Source organism: Mus caroli, chromosome 9 (genome assembly GCF_900094665.2).
Source record: "Mus caroli chromosome 9, CAROLI_EIJ_v1.1, whole genome shotgun sequence".
Lineage (NCBI taxonomy): Eukaryota > Metazoa > Chordata > Mammalia > Rodentia > Muridae > Mus > Mus caroli.
The window spans coordinates 24,920,776-24,946,511 of record NC_034578.1 but is presented as its reverse complement, the minus strand read 5'-3'; the positions used below and the strand labels follow the sequence as shown (position 1 = coordinate 24,946,511).

The 25,736-nt window shown below is 41.7% G+C and overlaps 1 protein-coding gene across 3 annotated transcripts in view; it reads left to right on the top strand.

The window, feature by feature from the left end:
- Positions 1 to 25,736, top strand: part of Ntm (neurotrimin) — a 958,641-nt gene that overhangs the window by 828,012 nt on the left and 104,893 nt on the right. For all 3 annotated transcript variants that reach the window (XM_029481303.1, XM_029481304.1, XM_021172016.1), the window contains exon 4: positions 16,614 to 16,739. In XM_029481303.1, the coding sequence (XP_029337163.1) occupies positions 16,614 to 16,739 (126 nt within the window). The remainder of the gene's footprint in view (positions 1 to 16,613; positions 16,740 to 25,736) is intronic.

Sequence of the window (25,736 nt, the reverse complement as noted above, 5' to 3'; positions counted from 1 at the left end):
CTATACAGAGAAACCCTGTCTCGAAAAAAACCAAAAAAAAAAACCAAAAAAAAAAAAAAAAGTTTGAGTGAGATGAGCTGCTGGTATCTGTGCTGCAAAATATCCTACAGTTGGACCGGATTCCCTTACCTCCATAAAGAATCACCTAGCTCAAAATGTCAATGGTGCTGAAGGGGGACACTCCAACTAGCCCAGACTCCTCCCCCAGATGAGGGGGCTGAAGCTCTGAGAGAACGGATTGAATAGGAGTGACCCCAAGGGCATCTTAAGAGCCATGCCCTTTGGAACTCTTTACAAGGACTTTTAAAAACTATCTTGCTTTGTCTCCAGTTGCACTGCCCTTCCCAGTCCACACCTCTTCAAAGGAAAATTCCACTACCTGCTCTAATGAACTTGTGTCTGTCCCCAGCTGCATTGGTCCAGGCAGACCTCCTTTGGGACTTAGCTTATTATCTGTATTATGCATTTGGAAAGTGAATAGTAGTGTTGATAAAAATAGGAATTGCCAGAGGAGCCAGCACCAGGCATTATGAGACGCTGTATGTGCAGTGTTGCTGCAAACAGTTCCCAGTGTGGGGCAAATGGAGATCCCCCAAACAACCACATAACCGTATCTCACAATTATTAAATATTGATTTGGCTCAGCAGGGGCCTGGGCCCGACTTAAAATGAAGGCAAGTGCATTCACTTGTGCTGATCTAATCTAGACCATGGCAATGCCCCCTGGCTGTCTCCACTGACCCTGGTGCTCTGACCGGCATGAAGACCAGAGCCTACTCTACTGCCAATCACTTTGTTCTAGAAATGAAGAGGACGAGTTTGTATCTGGAGTTATAAGATATGTGAGATGCGAATGCGAGAGCCTCATAAAACAGAGAGGAAGCCTACATGATGATGAATCACAATTACAAGGAATTAGATTAGTATCAGTGTCAGGAGTAATCGTAAACATTTTCTGGTGCTGATGTTTGATAGCATTGGGAAGGGGTGGGGTAGCGGGGGATGATAAAAAGGAAGAGAGACCAAAGATAAGAACAAATATGCAAGTCTATAGTGTGCTTAATGGAACTGAGATTTATTTTGTTGTGTCTTTTTAAGCCTCCGGATAGATCACACAAAAAATACAGCCAGCCAGAAAAGAAATAGCCCAAATGTAATTTAAAGGACAGTTTTTTAACCGATACTTCAGCTTGGAGACACCTGTCCTAGGTTCCTTGAAGATGTCCAGCTCAGGGGAGGAATGGTAAAGTTGCTGATTTATCTTCAGTAGCACAGACCTACTTTTAATTTATTGCCCAGTGACAGGGGTTTTGTTTAGCTTCTCTGTGTTACCCAGTAGAGCCTTTTTGGAAAAGGGAGAGCATCCCATAAGCCACTGTTTTCTTGGATGTCCTAGTGCTTTAGAAGAAACTGAACTTCTCCAAAGCAAGTTAACATTTTCTGTAGTTTCGCAACAAGTGACAGATTGTGTAGTGGGAGGTAAGGCTGTTTGCCTTCTGGTTCACTATAAACATATAGATACACATACCTATCCATACCATACTCACACATTTATAACACACACACGATAAACAACATATACATATTACAAATATATACACACATCTCAAATACTGCATACACATATACAAATACATACATATAACACACATACATGCCCATATACACACATGTGCAATTGTGAGGTTGTGAGTAGAAGCAAGTTTAGTCATTCCAGTTATCAGTAGTTGACCCATGGAAATTGTCACCTTCCATATGTTCCTCCTCCCAAGGAGCCCCAGGAAAGATAATGTGCATGACTTGATCCCAGTACCTAGCTGGACAGTCATGTTCCCTGTCAAGGTAAAACACAGGAAGAGAGAGACAGATTGAAGTTCCTGTCTTCTCAAGTCTTCTTAGAAGAATGATTGATGTACAGTGGTTATTACAAAGTGTTATGATATGCCCTAGCAGAGGGGTTTGAAAAAATTGGACTTCAGATGATAATAAAAAATACTAATAAATTCTGGCCAAGGGTAGTTATATATGTCATCCTTTTGTGAACTAGGCACCACTCTAGATGTCTGGGATAGAGTGAGTACAATATAAGGTTTCATTTTCCTGGAGGGTACAATTTTAATGTTTTTTTTAATTTATTAATGCCATGTGTATTTGTTTATAAAGTGCATTGTGAAGACAAGCACACCTGAACCACAATGCATGGTGTGCTGGCTAGTTTTGTGTCAACTTGACACAGCTGGAGCTATCACAGAGAAAGGCGCTTCAGTTGAGGAAATGCCTCCATGAGCTCCAACTGTAAGGCATTTTCTCAATTAGTGATCAAGGGGGAAAAGCCCCTTGTGGATGAGACCATCTCTGGACTGGTAGTCTTGGTTCTATAAGAGAGCAGGCTGAGCAAGCCAGTAAAGAACATCCCTCCATGGCCTCTGCATCAGCTCCTGCTTCCTGCTCTGCTTGAGTTCCAGTCCTGACTTCCTTGATGATGAACAGCAGTATGGAAGTGTAAGCTGAATAAACCCTTTCCTCCCCAACTGCTTCTTGGTCATGATGTTTGTGCAGGAATAGAAACCCTGCCTAAGACACGTGGCATGGTCAGAGGAACATTCAGGATTCTGGAAATGGAACTGAGATAGGTTTTTATGATGGGCACGTTTACCTACTACCTATCCCATAAGGCCTCAATGAGTAGAATGAATGGAATTTCTTCCCTGGTATGCACAAGGTCCCAGGTTCAATCCCTAGCACTGTTCAGAGGCAAAAATTCCAGTGAAAGGATAGAAACAATAAATACTCATAACTAAAAATAATTCAGGTGGAAATACATCTAGTCTCACATAGAGAACACTGCAAGGAGGTATGGCTGCTTTGAAGAAGTGGGCAGGAAGGATGCTGGATTTAGGAATGTTTTAATGAGATCTAAATAGTAAACCACTCACCATATGATTGTCTGGGTGAAGATTTTTTTGGAGGAGATAAGAAACAAAAATTTCAAAGCCTTATTAAAAAAACAAGATTTGCATCTACATAGAATGGAAAGCATATCAGAGAGCTGCATAAAAAATTAACCCAGGATATAGTGGCAACTCCACCCAAGCCAGCTGGGTAGCACTGTAGAAACATAGCTATGAACTTTGAATTTTGTGCCCAGGGTAGTGAGATGTCATTGGAGGGTTAGGAATAAAGGATAGTTTAGGGTGTGTGTTGGCTTGGATGTCTTAAAAATTACTCTATACTGTATAGAATGGAATATCTATATAAAAGGATAGAAGAAGACAAGAAAAGAAATAGCAAAGCATGAAGCACAGTTGCATAATCAGAAGGATGGAAATTATCTCAAGAGGGAAGAGACTGAGATTTAGGGAAGGTAAGGGTTATTTTTTAAAATAAAGTAAACGAGACTTAATAGTTGGACACAGAAAGCAAGGGAATGAGGGAAATTAAGGGCAACTCCTGTTTCTTTGTTCAAAGAGATTAGCTTGGCAAGTATGTGATTAATTAAGAAGGGGCACATGAGGAGAGGAAGAGCTTTTCGAGTAGAGAGAGGAAGAATCCAGAATTCTATTTGGGACATTGTAAATGCATCGGCTTTATTGAGCACACATTATTGAGCTCAGTATTGTTCTGAGCGCTTTATGCATGTGAACACATTAAATCTCTAGGAAAGCCCTACAGGAAGGGCCATTATTATACCATCATTTTTATGGAAGGATAAAGCTGAGCTCCATCTCCACATAGCTAAAATGTGTAGATGCTGGGATCTCCTTCATGAGTGTACAGCATAAAGGAGAGTCATGAACTCCGAATCCAAGAACGACTAATAGCCGTTAGGGAAGTGGTCCATGGTCAGTAAATACAGCATTCCACCTCTGGGTCAGTAAATACAGCATTCCACCTCTGAGCAATGAACTGAGTAGCCAGTAGGAGGAGAACCAGGACACTCGGTAACACCAACCTAAGGAGAAAAGGGGATCCAGGGGCTCAGGCTGACTCAATACTAAGAAGGACATGCAATGAGCCCCCAGATTGGGTAAGATGTAGCACCTGTTATTTAGTTATACAGACATTGGCCTGTGTAATTCTAGTTGGAGTGTTTCTAACTGGAGTAGCTAAACAACTGTATATGTATATAGGTTTATGAGTTTGGTCCCTTAGCACGAGCTGTACACTACCTGAGCTAAATCACTCATTATAGTCAACCTTTCATAGGACACTTTCATGTATGATAGTCAAGAATACTGAGTAGTTAAATGATTGTCTCAAAATATATGGTTTTATAGATGTATTTAATTCTATTGGACTTTAGATTAAAAAATTGAAGATGATGCCCTTGCGATATATGTTTTACCATTACAAAGATGTATTGAAATGTGTTAGTGTATATGCTACATACGCATTAGGTAGCAGATAAGTAACAGTGAACCCACAGCTAGGATTAGACTCTGGGTAGTTGATGTCCAAACCCTTCTGAGCTCTTGGCTATGCTGGTGCTCTCCATACCCATCTCTCTTAGGTGACCCTTATTGAATGTCAGCTCATGCGTCTTCATTGGTCCAGAGTCACTTGAGAAAAGAGCATAAAAATATGCAGGACAAGCAGAGGTGGCCTTCTGTGTCAACACAAAGGTTTTAAACTCTTTTCTTTGAGTGATCCCGCAAACAGTTAGGGTTTTGCTTCTGTTTAGTCATTGAGAGTCAGTCATGCAGCAGATAATTATTAAAAGACTAGTGGAAGACAAGATGTGCTCAAAGGATGAACAATGTTACAGAACACGGGGCTAATAAGGAAGAACCCGTAAAACAGAAGGAGCTTCAAAATCCAAGGCACAAATCAAGGGAGGTCTCAAACATCATAGGCCAGGGTAGCCATGGAATCAGTGTGAGGTAGTAATGGCCCTTGAACGAAAAAAGATAGGCTTTTAAGTTTTAGTCTCTGGACTCTGTGAATAATGAGACAAGAAAGAATACAAAACATAAACAGAGGGAATATAAAGTGGGACACCATGGCACCTGTGACCACAAAGCAGTGTTCCCAGGACTCATGGGGAAGGCCTATTCCATAGTTAAGGTCAACAAGGTCGTACGTTTTGAGGTTTTTCTTGGCATGAAGTACCACATCTGCTTCATTCTGCCTTTCTTGTTCTCCTACATATTTTGGATTGAGTGGCCAGCCTTTTCAATCTGCACCAATAAATGAATGTTGTTCCGGTATACACATTTTCTTCCTGCCTCGATGGGAGGGGCAGTGTCTGGCCTGAAACCTACCTGACTGCAGTTTCCCATAGTGGTCATGTCATCCTCAGCCCTGGATACCCAGATAGGAGGAATGCCTTCCTGACTGATGCTGGGGAGCAGATGGCCTTGCATCAAGATTCATTGACATCATGATGGGCCCACTCTCACCTGCTGGGAGCTGCTGAGGGAGAAAGAAGTGTTATTGTCAAATTCCCAACTTGCCCTTTTCGATAGAAAGTTCACTTGTAATTTTTTTTCTCCTCTGCTTGCTAATGCATTTTGTTCTCCAGAGTGTGAGTGCCCGAGCTTCCTGCGTAGCCTTTAATTAGTTTCTGGATGATGACATCTCCACCGAGAAGCAACTGGTGCCTCCCTCCAATCTCGGGGGGAGATAAAAGAATCTAATAAAGACATTCAGTATTTCTAGGTGATGTGTTTGACAAGCTTTGTATTAACAAGAAGTCATGTTGAAACTTTTTCTTTCCAAGACTGCACTCCCCCCCCCCTTCTGCTCCAGCACTGTGACATTTCACAGGAGATCCAGAGAGCCACTTCTCTCACTGAAAACTTGTAGCCTAACGCAAACAGGCTGGCCTCTTTACCTCACATGCTAAGGGGGAGAGACTCTGTTGTGATCTGTTCTCCAACCATAACCTTTATGAAGGATTTAGTAGCAATAAGGACTCAGAACACAAAATCAGTTTTAAACCCGTTGCCAAGTAACCTTGGCAGCAGTGGGACCACCTACAGGGCTCTGAGAGTCAAGGTCAGGTAATAAGCTGTGTCTCCACTTGCCCACAATGGTCCCAAAGATCATCCACCTCAGATTTCCATTCTGGCACAAGCACTGTGATGCTGGAGAAAGGTCTCCCTAAGGCACTCTCCTCCCTGTTTAACTTGACCTTGCAGGTAGTAGAATGGAAATAGGAACATTCTGGAAATCATTCGCACCCTTCTGCAGTCAGGGGTACAGCCAGCCAGGAGTTCATGGGAACCTTCCTAGGACAAGCAATGTAATTCCCACTGCAAGCCGATTTATAGCCACTGTTGAGGGCCTAACTGCCAGTGCTGTTAGGCAATTAGGAATTAAAGTGTAAATGACACCAGAAAGGCAGTTAAGCATAGAGGTGTGTAGGTGGCAGGCAGCTGATTGACAGCCCTGGCACAGACTTCTGCACTAAAACGGAACCATCTGGGGACATAGCCTCCATTTTAGCTTGAGTGGCCTCCATCTGACCAGAATGGGACAGTAGGATGGACAGATATGCTTGGTGTTTAGGCATGTTTAAAGAACAGGAAAAGACTGAGCAGAGAGGATCAGGCCGTGAGAGTATGCTAGCTAATATACGCATCCTCATAGACATGTTCACTTTACTTACATCATGGAAAAGAAATACAACCTTAATCCTGGGATAGGGGATAGCACAAATTAGTGCAGTAGAAATGGTTGTTCTTCTCTGCGTGAGGTGAGTTTCTGAACAGAAACAAGAGCATCCGAAGCAAAGATGGAGTTATTATCTCCCTGAATTTGGAAAAGGAAATGACAGACAGGAACCAAGTTCTAAGAAAAAAATTTATGCAAACTCTCCCCAGTTGGAGCTGGAGACACCAAGGTTGAGTTTACAGAGTTCTATAAAGCCTAACAGAACTCAGTCTTACCCAAGTCCTAGGTTAGTCATTTAGAGCTTGTAGAGAGAACCCCCATAAAGAACAAAAACAAACCATGTCTCTGGGATGTGATAAAAGTGCCCGTTATCACTGTATGTCCTACCTGATTGTCGGTTGGGTTTTCAAGAACGGCATGTGCCTTCTCACTTTGGAGAAAGGGACCAAGATACAAGAAAGATGCCAGATGCCAAGAGACCAAGGCAAAATCTTAAGTGAGCCCTGTGAAGAACTCCAAGAGAATATAGAGGCAGGGGACATCAGGAACACAGTTGCCTGCCCATAGTTCTAAGCTGGATGCTGAGAATTCACTGGTTTGGTCAGAGGACATAGCAATAAGGAGAGCCTAGTCAGCAATTCATGGTTAGTTTGTACAAGGAATAGTTAAGCTGTTTGCCACTAATTGATTGGACTCCGTGAGATCTTCCTCACAATAGCATTCATCTGTAGAGTGATTAGCAGCTCACTAAGTGCTTTTCAATTATACCTACATATTTACTTTGATCCCCAAAACCCAGTAGGAAGAGCTGGGATCTGACATTGGCCACTTCCTTTCCCCTTCAGTGGAATCTCATTAGCTCTTTAAGGTTTGAGTGTTCTGAATTAAATGGAAAATGCCTAGCAAGAATATAGTCCTTATTATGTGATCAACAAATAATAGCTTTCTTCCATGAGGAATATTAAGATAAACAAAACATTTTCCTGGGTTTTTTCTCCTTCCTTGTAAAATTATATACTGAATCAAGTTAATTGATCTCTCTCTAAGTTAGGCACATTTTAATTTTGGAGGCTGTCTGGCTGTGGAAACTTGGCTTTTCGTTTTCAGGGACACCTGATTAGAGATTCTGCATGTGTCTGAATGCCTACATTATTCTGGACTTGGCTTAGCTCTTTAATGGGGGAACCTCAGCCCCTTCTCTGCACAGTAGGGTGATTCCTGAGGGTAATACCAGGAGGCTCTCTAAAGAAGCAGCCATATTGAACATCCAGCAAGATTCTACAGGGCCTCTAGAAGTTGTTTCTAGTATTCAGTGACTGTTGGTTTCCCACTCCATCTTTCTAACCTTTGATTAATTTGCCCACATGGAGCTGATCCAGTTCATCCAATTTGGGGTGGTAAAGTAGGCAAGCAAGCCACTCACTCCCAACTGGTCACCTTTGTTCTTGAAACTGAAATCCAGCTGGTCCTGTCCATAGCCAGCTATATCACCATTAGCAATACTTCTCTTATGTTCTTTCATGAACCAGTGGATGAAAAGACACTTCTTAGCAATTTCCTAGTTGGTGCCCACTATAATGGAGCACTTATGGTTACAGGTAGAGGATGTGAAATTCAATTTACACTAATATACCAAGAAGCAGGGAAGCATGGCATGATGAATGAATGGTGTTTACTTTCTTCTTCTATGTCTCCATCAGGAATGATTAAACCGGGTCAGAGAGTAGAGCTCATAAAAACTTCCTTCCACATTTCAGTTGCTCCTGAAAGGCACACATTCCAAACTTCAGAATCATTGGTTTATGACTAATCCTGAATAAATCACTAGATTTTTCTCCCAGGGCTTCATGATGTTTTACTTGGTTTTAACACAGAGGGGCTGAGAGAGGGAGAATGAGATGTAACAAATGGCAAAAGTGTTCTGATGAAAGGAGTCACCATTGCCTGAGGTTGTGTCATTAAGGAGCTTTCAAATTTGCACACCCTTATCTGGGATGCTGAGCATCCAGTCTGGCTTCCTCTGCTCAAGACAGCAGCAGCCCCTGTTTCCTTGCTGGCAGGAGACTGAGCCTGTACCTACCTGATGCTGGGATCAAGTCCTCAGCCTGCAGATGCTGCTGACCTCTGATGACTGCCTAGCATCTGCTGACAGGAGCACAGGACTGGCAACCACCCCAATTTGTCCTTTAAATCAAGCAAATTCCCCTGGGCACAAAGTTTGCATTTCTTTTCACACTGGCCTTTAGAGAGACATGAGTTTTATTAATGCTGCCAAGTCACACTTGAGTAATACTTAATGTTTAAAAATATGGTATTTCCACATTTTTCTGTGATCCATAAAGCATGCATTTTGAGGGGGTTAAAAATACTAATATAGTTAATGCTATCAGCTAGTCAAATGATTTATTTAAGTTTGAGATTATACAGCTAGTCATTTGAAGGCTTCAACTGACTATCTAGTCTTCTGACATAAATATTAGAGTGTCTCTGGAGGATGAAGATACTTTTGTTTAAAGTAAGAAAGAAAGAAAGGATAGAAGAAGAGAGTAGAGAACAGAGCAAGTGAATGGCTGACTTGTGTTTTCGATCACAACAGACATAATAAGACTTTCTATTAGTAGATCACAAGTGGACCTAAGTGATGACTTTTCTGTCATCAGGTAGATACAGTCCAGTGAACCTGTGTGCATACAGGAGGTTGTAGCCACAGTGGCTGTCTCAGATTGACATGTCCTTAAGAGTCACATCTCTGATTCAGCTTATACTGAAGGAAGATGAATGAGAGAAAAGACAGCCGGATGTTCCCAGGATAGAATAAGATGTGCATGCAGATGTGGAAAGTTAGAAAAATTAATATGTTGGTGGAGCCTCCCATCCACTCTTTGGTAGAAAATAACACCATATACTCAGCAGTTTCTTCATCTAAGATCCTTATGAGCACACATGTGTTGCCATGGAGCTATGGAAAAAAGGACTGAGGTGTATAACAAATGATGGAAATACTCTGATTAGAGAAGTAGCCATTGCTCACACTTCTTTCCTTAAGGACCTGGATGGATTGGGATACGAGGTAAAAAATTTTTAGCAAAGGCCAAAGAATGCTGGGCTGGAGCCTGAAACCTACAAGAGTGGCTTCTGAGAAGAGCAGACAATGGGCATTACCGTTAACTTGCTGGTATTTTTCATTATTATTCCCAGCTGGAAATTTACTCTTGAACAAATGATAAAGTCCCTCTAAATCTTCCTTTTATCATCTGTGAATAATAATAATAATAGAAATTCCTCCTAGGATTCTTAAAACTAGTATCAATGAACTCACTCTTTGCAAAGTGTCTAACGCACCACAGAGCCAATGTGCATAAAGCATGGATGTCATGTTTCCTTTTATAATTTATTTTTTATGTATGCACTTGCAATTCCAAGGACATTTTTTCTTACTCATAAAATTCCTCACTAAAACTCACATACCACACTACAAATTTCAGTTGTATGTCCTTGAACAATTTCCTAGACCTCTGCCTCTACTGAAAGACAGCATTCTCTTCTGTAAAATACAGGAAATAAATCAGGTGACTAAGCAGTTCCTGTTTACCTGGAGTTTACTGATGTCAGTGGTAAAAGCCCTGTGTCACAGGAAACACTTCAAATCCATTATGATGTGTTAATGAGTTAATACAAGGAAAAATTGTGTGTGTGTGTGTGTGTATGTGTGTGTGTGTATGTATGTATGTATGTATGTAAGTGTAGGCTTGGGTGTGTGTGGTTATGTCATATATATATATCCACTTGTACAGCAGGTGTTTGAAAACTAGTGACTGTCATCATTGCTTAAGAATATGTATGGATTTCTGTTTGTTTACATTTCCTTTCAGCCTTGCAAAAGACCCATTCATTCAAACCTTGTCTGTGGCACACGAACGTTCCTGAACTTGATGGTGTGTACACTGCAATTTGGTGAACAAGACAACCAGCATAGCTTCCACTTCCTTTAGAAGAGGCCCTAACTGAAGGTGTAGGTCTGTGAAAGAGCAAGTGCTCCTCATGCCAAAGGCAGTGGACTTAATCCCCGCCCGCCCCCCGCCCCCGCCCCCGCACCGCAGAGTAAAGGAAAAGCCAATAATTAGGCAGCAGTTAATTGGTGAGGAGACTCTCTCTTAGAATAAATGGCTGAGGAAGATTTCTTTGTGGAGTCAGGATATAAAGGCTAGGACAGACACACCATGCAAAGGAAAGGGGGAAATCGTGGCGGGACCTTTGAATAGGAAGAGTTGGGAGTATTTTAAGACTAGAGAAGGCAACAAAGAGGATATCTGGAGTGAGGCTGGAAAAGAGGTAGGAAACATTTTGTAAAAGGACTTCTAGGATACGAAAATTTTCTTCATGCTCCTAGCTGGGTTATCACTCTATTTCAGTTTGGATTGGGAAAACATACTCCCTTATCTTGTCACACATCCTGATGTATTCCTAAGCAAAGTGGCATCACGGTAGAATTTGCCTGTTGTACAGTGGCCACATCTTTAACAGCTTCCCCATCCACATTGCACCTTTTGCATCGTGCTGTTAGCATGGGCTGCTGTGTCTCCCTGAGGTTTAGAAGCCAAAAACATTGCTGGTACCCTAGAGTTGGCCTGATGACACTGCAGATTCAGAAGTCTTTAGGACACAGCAGAAAAATTAAAAAACAAAAAACAAAACAAAAAAAAAACCCAGGCTTGAAAACTGTCCCAAGTAGCTTTGGGCAACCCAAACCTTCACTAGTGAGTGAAAACTTCTCTGGCACCAATGGAAGCCATCTGGGATGCATAGATCTGCAGGCGTTCTGGGAAGTACCTGGTCCAGGCATTTATGTGCATTCCCAGCCCCATAGGAATGCACAGTACTTAATAAAGCATCTTAATTTGGATTTAATAGGATATCTACTGTGTGCTAAAAACAGCAAATTGCTATTTATTAATGACATAATTATTAAAACTCAACACCTGGGCACTGTACACTAAACCAGGAATAGGAAAGTTCCTCAGAATGTTGTTTTAATAATTACCATATTTAATTATTTACATATTTGAATTAGAATTCAATAATAACCAGATGAAACCTTAATGAAATGTATTAAATGTGGAATTTTATCTTCAGAATATGGTTCACCTGTCTTCTGCCTTTCTTCCTAAATATAGCGTAAATATGTCTCAATCTTTCTGTTTATATAATTGGCGTACTTTAGATTCAGACCTCAGAAGCTTTCACAGTCATCAAATATGCACAAGGGCAGAAAACAACAAGCATCTGTAAGACAGATTTGGTCTGTGGCTCCTGCTCTCAGCCCCTCCCAATTTACATTTCAGTATGCTCTTGGTCCCTTGGTCATGGTGCTCCAACTCTAAGAGGATGCTTCTGCCTAGCTGTCCTCCACTTGTCCCTCAGCATCTTTCCCACCAGCATGTATAAGTCAGGATGCATCAAACTAGTGCTCTCCACAAAGGCACTTTCTCCTCTGAGCTCCTCTCTCTGGGCCATCAGTAGGTTCATGCATGTTCCCTGGTCCTGTCCTCCAGTCCACCCTCTCCTTCTATCTCTGCAGAGCCAACATTTCAATCCAGGCTTTGAACATCACTCCTGGAGACAGGTTTTGCCAATTCTAATTTCTCCCAATTCCACTCTGACACATGGTTAACAGATTCTTTAAAAAACAACAACAACAACAAAAAGAAAAAAAAAACCTTGAAATTATGGCTTTCTATATTTACAAGAAAAATCAAATACTTGCTGTAGCTTATTAAAGCTAACCATCCAAGACCTAGGCCTTCTGGCTGTTCCACATTCTGGTTTCCTGTTACCTCATTGATCTTGTATTCTGTTTTCATTGATCCTTATGAAATTTATTGACTATTCTTCGTTGACACTGTGCACAAGTTTACCAACCATGTGCAGCATAAAATTCCTTTGTTAAATGCCTTGTGTTTCCACGAAGTGTTCTCAGGCCATTTCAGAAAGTTGTTTTCTAAGTCCTCAGAAGAGCCTTTCAAAGTCCAGACTCCACAGAACTCCCGTTTCCCTTTTGTCGATGGGGAAGGTAGCCTGGTAGAACTAACTGGCATCTCATGCCTCCTGCTGGTTGATTGTATTTTCATGTACCTCACGGACTTTTGCCAACTCATTCATGCCGGTGTATTTCTGACCCTCATGATACAGCATCACTTTGCCTCCGTGCATGATTCCGAAGTGGATACTGATATGAGATGAAGCCATCTCTAACACTCCTACACACAATGATCATCCCTCTGTCCAGCTCACACCACTTATCACACACAGCCTTCATTTTGCAACCACACGTGATTTTTTTGGGTCCATTTTGCTGCATCTTTCAACTCAGTTGAATGTTTTCAATGCATTGTTTCTCCAAACATATTGAAAGTACCTGGTATATCTCTGCACATCATAATATACCTAGTACACAAATTATACAGCCTTTAAAGAGAAAACTCTTCCAATAATGGTTGATGATATCTATGCACGAAAGATCTCACTGATGATGCCTTCTTTATGTCATGTTTTTGCTTCACAAGCCTTTCCTTCTCTCCTCCTCAGACCTGGTAAACTTTTACTGCACCCTATAAAACTTAACATAGCTGTCACATGTCCCAAAAAGGGTCATGCAACACCTACCCACAGTCAAGTTAAGGCATCTAACTTCCGTGTTCCCATAACATTTGATAAATCCTTCTGTGTCACAATACTGCAAAGGATTAGATTCCTCTGTCTCTTTTTATATCTTTAGATCACATTATCCTCAGGGAAAAGGACTTTATGTTCTTAGCACTTAGCACAATGCCTGGCTTATGGAAAGTGACTCATGAATATTGACAAGAGAATGAATGAATGGGTGAGTGAATAAATGCAAGCAAACAAAGGAATTCTGCTATGTTTGTAACAGCCTGCATTAAGGGAAATAAGGTACCGAAAGTATCCATGGAAACCGTGTGAAATACAGGGAGCATATCTCTTACTCACCCAAGTCTTTCTGATGAACACGAATTAGCTAAAATCATAGTATTTCCTTGCCAGCTCAATTTAATTTTTTTTTCAGGGAGATGTTGAGGATAGAATTCAAGTCCTCATGTCAAGGGTTGCTTTGAGCCTCTAATTTTATCTTAAAGCTGACTGTAGTCTGTGAGTTACCTCCTAGAAAATGACACCATCCATCGCAGAACATCTGCACTCACTGATGTAATGCTTATCACTGCGGTTGTTCCTGTTGTCACCTGAGCCCCATACCAAGCTTGGCTTCTCCTTTGCATCCATCAGGGCAGTTTGATTTCTTCAAGCTCTGCTGCTGGGCTGGCTAGGAAAGGAGGCGAGCGCTTCTCCAATGTTTCCTTCATGAGCTGGGATACTTTCCAGTTGTAAATGATGGGGGTGGGGGAGGTGAGGATTCTAGATGATTCTTCCAAGCATGAGGTGTGATTGTCTCATTTAATATACTTACTGTGCTGACAGCTCTGGCCCACTCCACCTTCCATGCCACTTGGGGCCTGTCCATTGTTCTCTAGTGTATGATTAGCAGATTAGCTATCATGTAGGAAGCCAGGAAAATGAACTCCCAGTCAGCCCTTCCAAAGCAAGAATATAATTCATTACCCAGCCTGATTTCCACTTAAAATGTACTTTGCATACACTTCCAACTACAACCCCTAAATCACCCTGTGTTCACAAAGTCCATCACTTTTTATTTTATTGCATGGCGTTGGCGTGACATAATCCCTTGCAGAGAATCTCAGAGTGCTTTACAGATCAATAAATTACTTACCTGCACTGTAGAAGCAATGTCAGCAAGGCCAGCACAGACACTGCAGGCAGTCTGGGCTCCAAGAAGCAAGGAAGGATCTGTGAGTGACAAAAGTGGGCCAGGGCTGGGGAGCAGAGTTGGGTCAAGAGTTTAGCAGAAGGAAACACTGCAGTTAAAGTTCTGTGAGTAAAGTACACCGAAGATTTTTACTTCTGCAAGAGTTCTACGGAACTGTAGCACTCAGAGAATTTAGAAATTCCTATGTCAAGGAGTCAGTGAAGCAGATGCTTAGTCACCAATATATCAATTGCCTTCCATCCCAAGAGGCGCTCTGACTCTGACTCTGACTTTAATCATCAGCCCCAAATTACAGTGGGATCTTAAGTGTCCTAGACTGTGCAGCAGTGAGTTTCCAACATTACTGGTTTATTTCTCTTATATTTATAATTATTTCTATCTTAATGTGCAAGATTGGACACAGTGAGATAGTCTCCTCTCTCTCTCTCTCTGTGTCTCCATCTTTACTAGAAGTTCAGTGTGAATTAAAGTCTAAAAATGATCGATATTGCTTACTGTATGAAAGACGCTGTATGCATGAAAAACAAATTAAATGATGAAAAGGTTCTTCTTTAAACAGAAGGGGCATACATTCATCCAGGTGGGGGCATTTAGTAGGCACTATCAGAGAGAAGCATCTGAGTACATACAGCAGCAGCAAGGGTAGGAGAAAAAGGAACAAAACACAACTCATGCTTGTAACACACTCTACTATGCATGTGTTACATGAATAGGAGAAAATGAATAGGAGAAAATGATGGAGAACAGAGGACAAGGAAGAAGGATGGGAGGACATCCTTTATTCATATCCCTTTTTTTTCCCAGAGGAAAAGGTTCAGTGTGAGTGGGTCCTATAAATATCAGTTGGACTTCTTCTCTGGATACCTACATAAGGAAGGCAGCCTCAGGCTGCCAGAAAACACATGGTTGAATGAATAGGTGACTCTAAGCAAAGAAGTATAATGTACTGGGTTAAATACATGATTAGATGCTGAAATCTCAGTAAAGGAATTGTCACTTTATGTTCTTGAAGTACAGACCATTTGACAGTTAGACAAATAAGTGACCACATTGATTGACAGTTAGACAAATAAGTGACCAATATCGTATTGTCTATGGTAAAGCTGACAGTGTAGAAGTAGGTTCAGTTGTAAAACAAGAATGAGATTCTGTCATAGGTTCCAGCATGAGATGGGCCACATAAGCTGTTGGATTCTAGGAGATTCTTCAGGGAAACTCAGTGGGAAGAGTCCAGCAGTGTGCAGCTTTCAAAGGGAAAGACCCCAAAAGTATACAGACCCCAAAACAGAAGCCAAGAAAGCAAGAGCCCATACCAACTTTAGGCATTTAGGAGAACGTCTCCTTTGCAAGAGAGGGGTCAAGTCATACTATATACCATATCATATATATCATCATATCATATCATATCACATCATATCTCACTGATATGAGTGTCCAATCCCTTGTGTCTAGTATGTTCTGGAAGATGGTGACTAAGCAGAACTAAATTTGAGTTGGTAATTGGGAATAGGTAGATAGGGAGGTAGATTACAAAGACCTGAGCTTTATAGGATTATCTACAGTGGATAAAAGGAAGAATATAGACCCTTATGATGAACAGAAAGGATATACTAGGTTGGGGACAATTCATGGGTGAATGGAGATGGGGGCCCCTAGGGATGGCTAGGGGGATTAGTTGATGCTTTATTCTGAATGACCTTATAGGCTGGTCTAGATAGCCTGTGATATGTAGGCAACAGGGAGAATCCAAGCTATGTGGGTAGAAACGTGCCTTATTGAAACTGCATTACATAAAGCTACCTTTGAATTCAATGAGGAGAATGACTCATAGACCTGTGTTGAAGGGGTGTGTGTTGTTGGGGATGCAAGTGGAGACAGAAGGTACAGTTGGGGGAAGAGTTACTGCAGCATTGCAGTAGAGTTGACTCTCCTCCCTACTTTGCCTTTGAGTTTGAAATGGAAGCTAAATTCAAGGTAAGATATGCTTTACATTTAAGGAAAATTTTCCAATTGTTTAAAATGACAAGTATAGTTCATACATGTCCATCTTTGGCTATTCGATCAGCTTCTATTTTAAGACAACAAAGAGATTTGCAGCAGTATTTTTATGTTTCTTCTTCTTGTTTTCTCTCCACAGTATCTCCCAAAATTGTAGAGATTTCTTCAGATATCTCCATTAATGAAGGGAACAACATCAGCCTCACTTGCATAGCCACAGGTAGACCGGAGCCTACAGTAACCTGGAGACATATTTCTCCCAAAGGTAAGAGCAGCATCTCAGAAGAGATAACAGGCATCTTGTTTGCCATGGGTGGGAGGTTGTGGTACTGGCTGCTGAGTCCAAGGGGCTCTAAGCCTGTGGGAGCCTGATAAGTCAATTCGACTCATAACTCTGTAGATATTGTTGTTGTTCTATGCACAGTGGACATAGCTGTGACAATCTCAGAAGGTGTACCTGCATGTCTATTTGCCACCTTGTGGAGATTAATGCCACTTGAGTCTGTGTGAAGTCGTGGTGAGGATTTTCCCTGTGACTGTCTTACATGGAGTGTAATGATGGAAGGGATGCTTTGGTGACATTGTGCAGCTGTTATTTGAAGAGATAGGAGATACAAATACATCATGATGGATGAGAGCTCTAAATGCCATATTCCTAACAAGAAATTTCTCTGGTCTGTGCCTCTTTAGCATTGCCAAAAATCTAGTCATTAGCTGTTTTTGTGATTTGCTGTTGGTTTTCTCTGATATTTCCTAGATAACAAATATACCATAATGTGTGGCTAAATTACATAATTTATGTTGCCAAAATGTTCAGATGTTATGAAAACCGCACTAAATGATTTGTGCTTTGAACCCTATAGGATGTGACAAGATGTTACTTATCATTAAGGTAGCTTTTATTTGTTATCAAAGAACATAGTATCACTTTATTCATTCCCAAATATTTATAGAAAATTCAGTCATCTAAACTGTTCTAAGCACTAGAGGAATTAGCCATAACCCAAAACTTACAATTTCCTGTTCTTTTGAACGCCTATTCTCATGAGAGAGATGAGTGGGTAAAAATGAATGGTTCAGGTTGAGAAAACTGAGTGGTACACATTGATAGAGTGACAGGGTTTATTTAAGAAATGATAATAAGGGAAAAATGGCATTGTCAACCTCCATTCTGCTACTGATCACTGGATGAAGTGTAATTCATATATGTAATTATGTATGTATTCATGCATATGCAAGTATGGATTGATGAAGGCATCTATATTGCTAGGTAAGGCAAGGTTAAGGATTTCCAAGGCACCTTAGTGGAGGTTATTTGATTTTCAAGCTGTATGCTCCCACAGCAGACTCGGAGGAGAGGGAAGTGAAAGAAATGTATTAGGGCCAGTCTTGGGACCATCTTCTAAAGAGGGGTAAGGAAAGAAGCAAGATTGGGTAGAAGGAGAAGGTGAGCTAGGATGTAGTCCTCAGAAAGGTTCTAATGGCTGTGTAGGACTTCTGAAGAGCAATGGCCCTTCTACTTTGTCTTTGATTGAGATGATGGAACGGAATCTTTACATTAACACCATAGCTCATTGTTGGATTTAGACTATCCCCAAAAGGGCCATAGCAGACAAAAGGACCTGGCAGACTATCTCATTTCACAAGTGCATTCCAAGAAGGGTCCAATAACTATGGATTGCCTGTTTCCAGCATGTTCTTCACTGGTACCTAAGCCTGCCATTCTTAAAGGTGGTCGTACCTCCAAAGCCACATTTTTAAAAAGCAGTGTTGGACGATAACAGCTTCAAATGTTGGCTTTCCTCTCTGGCAGTAACATTGTACAATGACATGTTCAGTTGTACTTGTACTGAGCTCTGGGGAGCTGTTGGGGTCATGATTGCTGCTGCTGTGAAGAAATCGGAGAGAGAGAGAGAGAGAGAGAGAGAGAGAGAGAGAGAGAGAGAGAGAGAGACAGAGACAGAGACAGAGACAGAGACTGAGACAGAGACAGAGAATTAACTAATTAACTTCTTGCATTTGGCCAGTCTCTCCTTTTGAAATGACCTATGAAAAGTGGCTTAAGTTTCAGCTGTGCATGAGATCATTAGTGATGGAGAATGGACCTGGGACACTTGTAAGGGCAGAACTACCTAAAAGTACAGGCTTTTCAAGTCCACACACCTCATTCATCACAGCTTAATGTCACTGCATCCCTTGTGTTATCAGATGCTGGGCCCGTCTGCCTTTTGGGACTGAAGAACATTTATCACCTGGGGTAGACATCCTTTGCTCATGCCAAGGGATCCTGTCTCTTGTTTGATGCCCTTTCTCAGTTCCATCTCTGGCCAGTGAGATCTTTGTCCTTGGAGTGATGTTTTCTAGCCTTTTCCCTCCAGATATCTGCTTCTGCCCAATTCTATTATGCCAAAGGCTCCTGTACACTTCTTGGGTCTTTCATTTTTCTCACAATCTCTTAAATATCGGTTTTAACTTCATGTTATGCTTTCCTCCCCTCTTCTCCCAAACACTCCATTACGCCTTCTCTTTCATTGGATGCTCGTTCTGCTGTGTTCTGAGGTCCTTTGTTCCTCCTTTTGTGACCATCAAGTTAATTCACTTCCCTAGGAGATTTTCATCTGAGCCTGGACCAGATGCTGCCACTTTCCTGAGGTTTTAGCTGCTATGGAAACAGAAGATGGATCAAGGGGAGAAGAGCAGGCTGATCGGAATCTACCTGCAGATTAGAGTAATTTAGATGAACAGCTTTGTCCAGATCTGGGGCCTAGATTAGCTGTCCCACTTTCAGACTGATGAGATGTGCCAAGCTAGAGCTAATCACCTCGAGACACACTGGGGAACAGTGTTCCTGGTGATGATTCTTTGGAGATCAGAGATGTCATTGAGCTGCTGCCAAATCTGAACTGAAGCTAGAGACCCTTAGCAGTCAGGCCTTCATCTGTAGCTACTAAATGTTTCCAAGAAAGTGCTTATTTTAAATAAGCTAGGGCAGGCTTGGGGCTCCTGGGAGAATGATGTGCACCTTTGCTGAATCTCCAGAGGCAGTGAGCTGTTGTCATCTTTGTCTCACTCCTGAAGACAGATCCTATCTTAGTCAAATCATTCTTACATAGATGTGAAATTTCCCCCAAAGAATAGCTGATCCAGGCACTCGGGGCAATCTGATGACTTCATTGCACTTTCTCCCTCTCGATTTATCTGCTGGTTTTGCCAAGTTTTGAAAAAGCTTGGTTTTGTCTATTGGAAGCCATCAGGTGCAGCTCACAACAGTCACATAATGTCTCATCTTCAGAATGAGTACTTCTTCCAGTCATGACCACCTTCTGTGTGGAAAGGTGATATATAAATGTGGGCTGTTCTTTCAGGAAGGCTCTGGTATATTGATATAGGAGTGGATGTCTGCTGGATAAAAGGGTTAAGAGGCTTGTCCAAGCCATTCAGTAGGCAACGGAAGTGCCAGATGTCTGGAAGAAGGATGGAGAGGAAGATAGGGCCCCCCCTTTGTGCAAAGTCATTTCTCCAGTGTTATTTATAGAGTGATGCCTTTTTTATTTCCATCTCATGGCTTCCTACTCTTAGAATTCAAGAGGAAAGTGATCAGTTTTCCAGATAATTGTGTTTTTCTGCACATTTGTTCTGGATATGAACTTATTGTGTACACTATCATGGACCCTGGTCTTTTCAGGAAGGAAAGTTCTCGTTTCATGTCCTCATAAGAAAGAACTGTGGCTTACCCCATGAAAGCCCAAGCCAAACTCCCTACTAAGGGTCAGTATGTGTACAGGTACAATCAGAGAAGCTAGGCTGCTTCCTGCTCAGGACTCTGGGCTTCATCTTTCTCATTATGTAGACATGTTTTAACACGGTCTTATTTTCAGTTTTCTCTGAGTATGCAGAAATATTTTCCCTTTTAATATATCCTGAAAACTTCCAAAGTAGGCTCCTTCACTTCACAGGAAAGTGTTCCTATATTCCTGATACCAGATTCATTGAGGTGCCCAAGCTTTAGAGAGACAGTTGGAATTCTTATCTTGTTACATTCCTGGTGACCTACTTTAAGCTCAGGAAAAGGTTTGAGTCCAGTCAAGAATCTATGGACTTTTCACACCTTTGGAACCAAGAGCCACCGAGCACCTGATAGAGTCCTCATGTGCAGTGATATTCAGTACCTTTTTTTTCCTTTTAAAATTTCCTATTAAAATTCTTGACCCATTACATCCTCTTCTAGAAAACCCAAGGCAAATCAAAATGCACTGAGGAAGTCCGCATAGCAGATATGTTCCAGACTCTGTTTCAGAAATTCTTTGGGGACACAGTCTGCATCTTTTGCTTTCTTTACCTTGTGCATATTCCCTAGGGCATAAATACCACTTAGGGTATACTGTTGCTGTGGTGTACAGCACTGTTCACTAGTACTGCTCCTAAGTGGCATATCACTTCTCCCAGTGCAATGCTCCAGTCTTACTCTTGGAAGTTCTCCTCCACTGTGATGTTTAGAGAGGGATCTGGCATGTTTTCTCCAGTGGAACCCTTAGCCAGACTCCAGGACACTTTGCAGTGGGCCTTTGTAGACCCTCCCAGACCTTCCTGAAGTCCCTTCAAGGGAACCTGGTATAGTGGGAGGCTGAAAGGTGGAGTCCATCTTCAAGTTCATTTTCACAGAAGAAGACTCACACTTGCTTTGATATTGGGGCGTTTGATACACTCTGGTCCTTAGTGCCATCAACTGCTGAGATGTGTGTTTCTAGAATATGTTCTTCATCTTGCTCTTCCAGGACAGCCTAAGCCTTCTACCATTTACTGTAGTTAACTGCCTCGTGTGTGGCTTCTAAGCACTGTATTCTAAAGTAAACAAGACGACAGTAGAATATATGTGAAAATGCTCCCATCCTCTGCTTTGAGTAAAACAAAAGGCAGTTAATTGGAAAAAAGAAAATCATCATTTTAAATGCATCCATCCATCCTGCCTCTCCTATTCCCTATCTTCTTATGCTTGGTGGGTAAATAGAAAGTAGGCAGGAAATTGCACATTCGTCTCAGAGTTACATAAATATATTAGGGTAGAATGACAGGAAGAGTGTGTCTATTGACTTTCAAAACAAAGCCTCTTAATGCATCGTAGGCTGGGTATCTGCATCCATGTCCACAGAACTTCTGTGTTCATGTCAACAGCCGTTTCCCTGTTGTCACATCTTCCTCACCGTGCTTGAGGAAGCCTAGTGGAAGATTGGTAGTCCTTATTTCTGAACACTTGAATAGTCAACAAGCTGCTGAGAGCAAAGTGACCCTTAGCATGGGCTCTTTCCTTGTGAGTGTCCTGAACCACACACCCGCTACCCTGTCGACCACTGGCTTGCCTGGTTTCCCATTTGTCAGCACTGACAAAGCGTCCTCCCAGCCAAGCAGGACACTGACGCATTAATTGGCACTGGAGGTATCACAGCTTGAGTTCAACCAGAGCTGGCAGGCTCTATGACTCTGTGACAGCTCTGTGAAAAAGTGTCATGAGTGGAGCTCTGGCATGCCATCGGCTGACTGCAGCACCCTGGCACTAATGAGCAGCCTGTCAGCACCAGCATCAGGCCCTGTGTGGCATGGGGATCATTAGGACAGCAAATGAAAAAGTTCCTGGCAGAGAGAAGCTGAGGGAGTTAAAGGTGTCACCTTACCTGGACATGGCACTGCCCCAGAATGAGAGAGAGAGAGAGAGAGAGAGAGAGAGAGAGAGAGAGAGAGAGAGAGAGGAGAAACAGAGACAGACACAGAGACACAGAGACACAGAGAGACTCTGTAAGGTGTCCCATGCTTTTGGGTTACTTTTAGAAACTCTGCTTGATTGAATCACCTTGTTATTAATCAGAGAAAGCTGGACATCTTTTCTGCACTGACCAAAGGGGTATTATTTAGTGATTAGCTCTCTAGTCATGGCTGTACCATAAAGCTATAAAGTAACCCAAGTGTGTGAGAAAGAAAGACTTGGGAGAGAAGGAGCGAGAACTGGTATTTACTCTCTTTGCTTCTTGTCTGGGCAGCTCCCTGCCTGGGAAATCTGATGAGAGTTGTTTGCCACCTGCCTGTCTTCTACTGAAATATCAGAATCTAGGTAAGCCATTAGAAAAACCTGGCTTTATCTGTGTCTTTGTCCCAAAAGTGGACACGGGGGTTCCCTGGGCATCTATTCAATGTAAATGCTTCCTGATGGCAAGGATGGAGTACACAGTACTTTGTGCATTCTTTTGCACTAGGCTCTTCAGAGCTGTATGGTGTATCTTCCATTTTCTGGGGATTTGGATGTATCAGATGGAATTCATTTCTATGAAAGTTTGGATGAGAGGTCTGAGAGAGCTAGGCATTGAAAACAGATACAGCTGGAGAGAAGTTGTCACTTCCTTGTGGTCACTAAATCTGAAGCCTTACTTCTTTCTTGCATTAATTCCTGCTTCTTGCAATGGTACCTAGAGTTTTCATGACCTGACTCTTCTCCAATACCATATACAACATTGTCAAAGCAACAGCTCAGACAAGCCAACACATGCAGGAAGACCTCACTGTGACCCATGCCCTCTTCTCTACTTAGATCACTCTTTTACTTAAGAATTGTATTCTTGCTTCAAGACCAAGATACCAAGTTGAAAGCCTCTGATGACATTCCTTATCTACAGCAAGTCACTCATTTCTTTGGGATCCAAGAGCAGTTTCACACATTTCCAATCAGGGACAATGGCTTTTTTTCTAGTCACCCACAGAGATCTGATATTCTCAAGTTAACTAAGAGATCACAGGATCCAAGAGCAGTCCTTACTGAAGCCATTTTGCTTCATCTTCAAGGGCTGCTGCAGGAGCACTGCAAGGGATTGTGGCAGGAGAGAGTAGATAATGCTGGGGAGATGGTCCTATCAGCCTTCATGTTTCTTTGCAGCCACTGAGAGTTTCTGTCTGGTATTGTTGTACATGTGCTCAATCCAAGAAACATAGGATGGAGAAGAAGGAAGACCACCACAATACTGAGGCACTCCTGGTTGACATAATAAGTTCCAAGCTAGGTAGATCTAGTTCTGAAGTGAAACTGTGTCTCACACCAAAACAAAAATAAAAATAGGCCCTTTGGATATAATTTAAACTCAAATCAAATTTTAGAAGGTAAAGAGTAAGACACCAGAGCTTCATTTCTTTACATCATTTCAATTCTTTTAGTATTACCTGTGTGTGTGTGTGTGTGTGTGTGTGTGTGTGTGTGTGTGTGTGTGTAACTGAACACACACAGAGCCTCAAGCTCTATGGGCAACTTGGGAAAGACAGTTCTCTTCTTTGACCAAATGAATCTTGGTTCTCAAATCATGTTGTCAAGTTTGATGTCAAGCTCTGCTTACATACTAAGTTATCTCATAGGCTAAAATATTGAAAATGCATTGTTGTAGTTAAGGTTTCTATTGTTGTGGAGAGACACTATGGCCATGGCAACTCTTAGAAAGGCAAATATTTCATTGGTGCTAGCTTTCAGCTTCAGAGGCTTAGTTCAGTATCCTCATGGCAGCGTGCAGGCAAACATAGTGTTGGAGAAGGAGTTGAGACTTCTACATCTTGATCCACAGGCAGCACAAGCAACTGTGAGCTACACTAGGCATAGCTTGAACATATGAGACATCAAGGTGTCCTCATAGTGGTGCATTTCCTCTTTCAAGGCCACACTCACTCCAACAAGGCCACACCTAATTATGCCACTCCCTATAGGCCAAGCATTCAAACACATGATTTTATTAGGAGTATTCCTGTTCAAACTACCACATATACACTCTACTCCATGTGTACTGGGCCTTTTTCCTTATTATCAGGTTTTGAACCTAGGACCTCATGCATGCTAAACTCAGAGCTGTATCTCTCAGCCATGTTTATATAATTTTTGAATGATAACCTTGTCAGAATTTACAAATGAACCCGAGAAATGTCTAAGTAAAGGTCTGCTACCATCCCATGATCTGTACCAAAAGCATAAATCCTTAGACTATTCCTGTGGGAAACATAGATAGCAATCTACCACTAACATAGTTAGGACAGGTTCACCAATGTAAAGCATCTGTCACCTTCACAACGTATATTAGTATAAGAGCTCTATGGCTAGCTGCTATGCCCTTGGCATAAAAGTAGTTAATCCATGTCTTCCTCAGTCTTCACCCCTTTCTAGTTAATACAGATCCTTAGTGAAAATTCCCACTGAACCCCAAATGGCTACCAAAAGGACCAGGAAAAATCGTACTGAAACAGATATTACTCTAGTCAATTGTGGTCAGAGAAGAAAATGATGTATCACCTTAAAAGATGTAACCTGTTCCAGGCACTATGGCATATACAGTATTGGTTCTGATACATAGAGAGAGTCATATACTATGATGAACATCACACCATAGCACAACCTCACATTGTAGGGGAAAAGTGGTCCAGAAATCCACTGGTCAAGTGGTTTAAGCACCGACAGATGAAACAAGGTGAGGAAGAAAAAAATGGAGGAGACAGTTATAGATAACTCTTTAACTCCATATAAATTTACAACCAGATAGACACAGATTGAGTAAAGTTTGCCACTGTAAACAAGGGATTTTGTAAGTCTAATATTTATGGTCTGATTTAAAGCAATCTTATCTGTGCTTCTTTCTACTTCAAAGAAGAGAAAGATTATAAAAAGACCAGTGGAGAAATTAATGAGTTCAATGTGCCCGAATGGAGAACATATGCAATCACGCCTCAGTCTAGAAACCAAGGGCAGAAGTGCACACCACAGGAGCTGTTTGTGGTTTTACCCAATTATTTAAAAACCCTTGAAAAATGTTGTAGAATCAGATGTCTGCTGAATTCAGACATCGCTAACAGCAAACTCCCCCATGCTCTCCTGAGTCTTCAGCTATTTATGCTAGTGCTTGGTGACTGTTACCAAGAAGGAATGTTTGGATGGAACAAAAAGAGAAACAACAGCAAGGAGATTGAATCATCTTTCTCACAGATGCCAATCAGCTTGGATCAGTAAGATTAGAAGTCTACTTTAAATAGAGGCCTCTATAGGTAGGAAGAGCATTTCTAAACAGACTCAAAAGACAGCCAGCACCATTTGGGGCCTGAAAAGTGTCCCATTAGACCAACTGAGGCTTAGGAGTTCATGGATAAGATTTGACAAGAACCCACATCACCATATCTTTTTCATTAGTTCGTTGAGTGTACAGTACAGACTTTCTACAGAAGTCCACCCTGATCAGTGGCCTTTGCTTTCTGT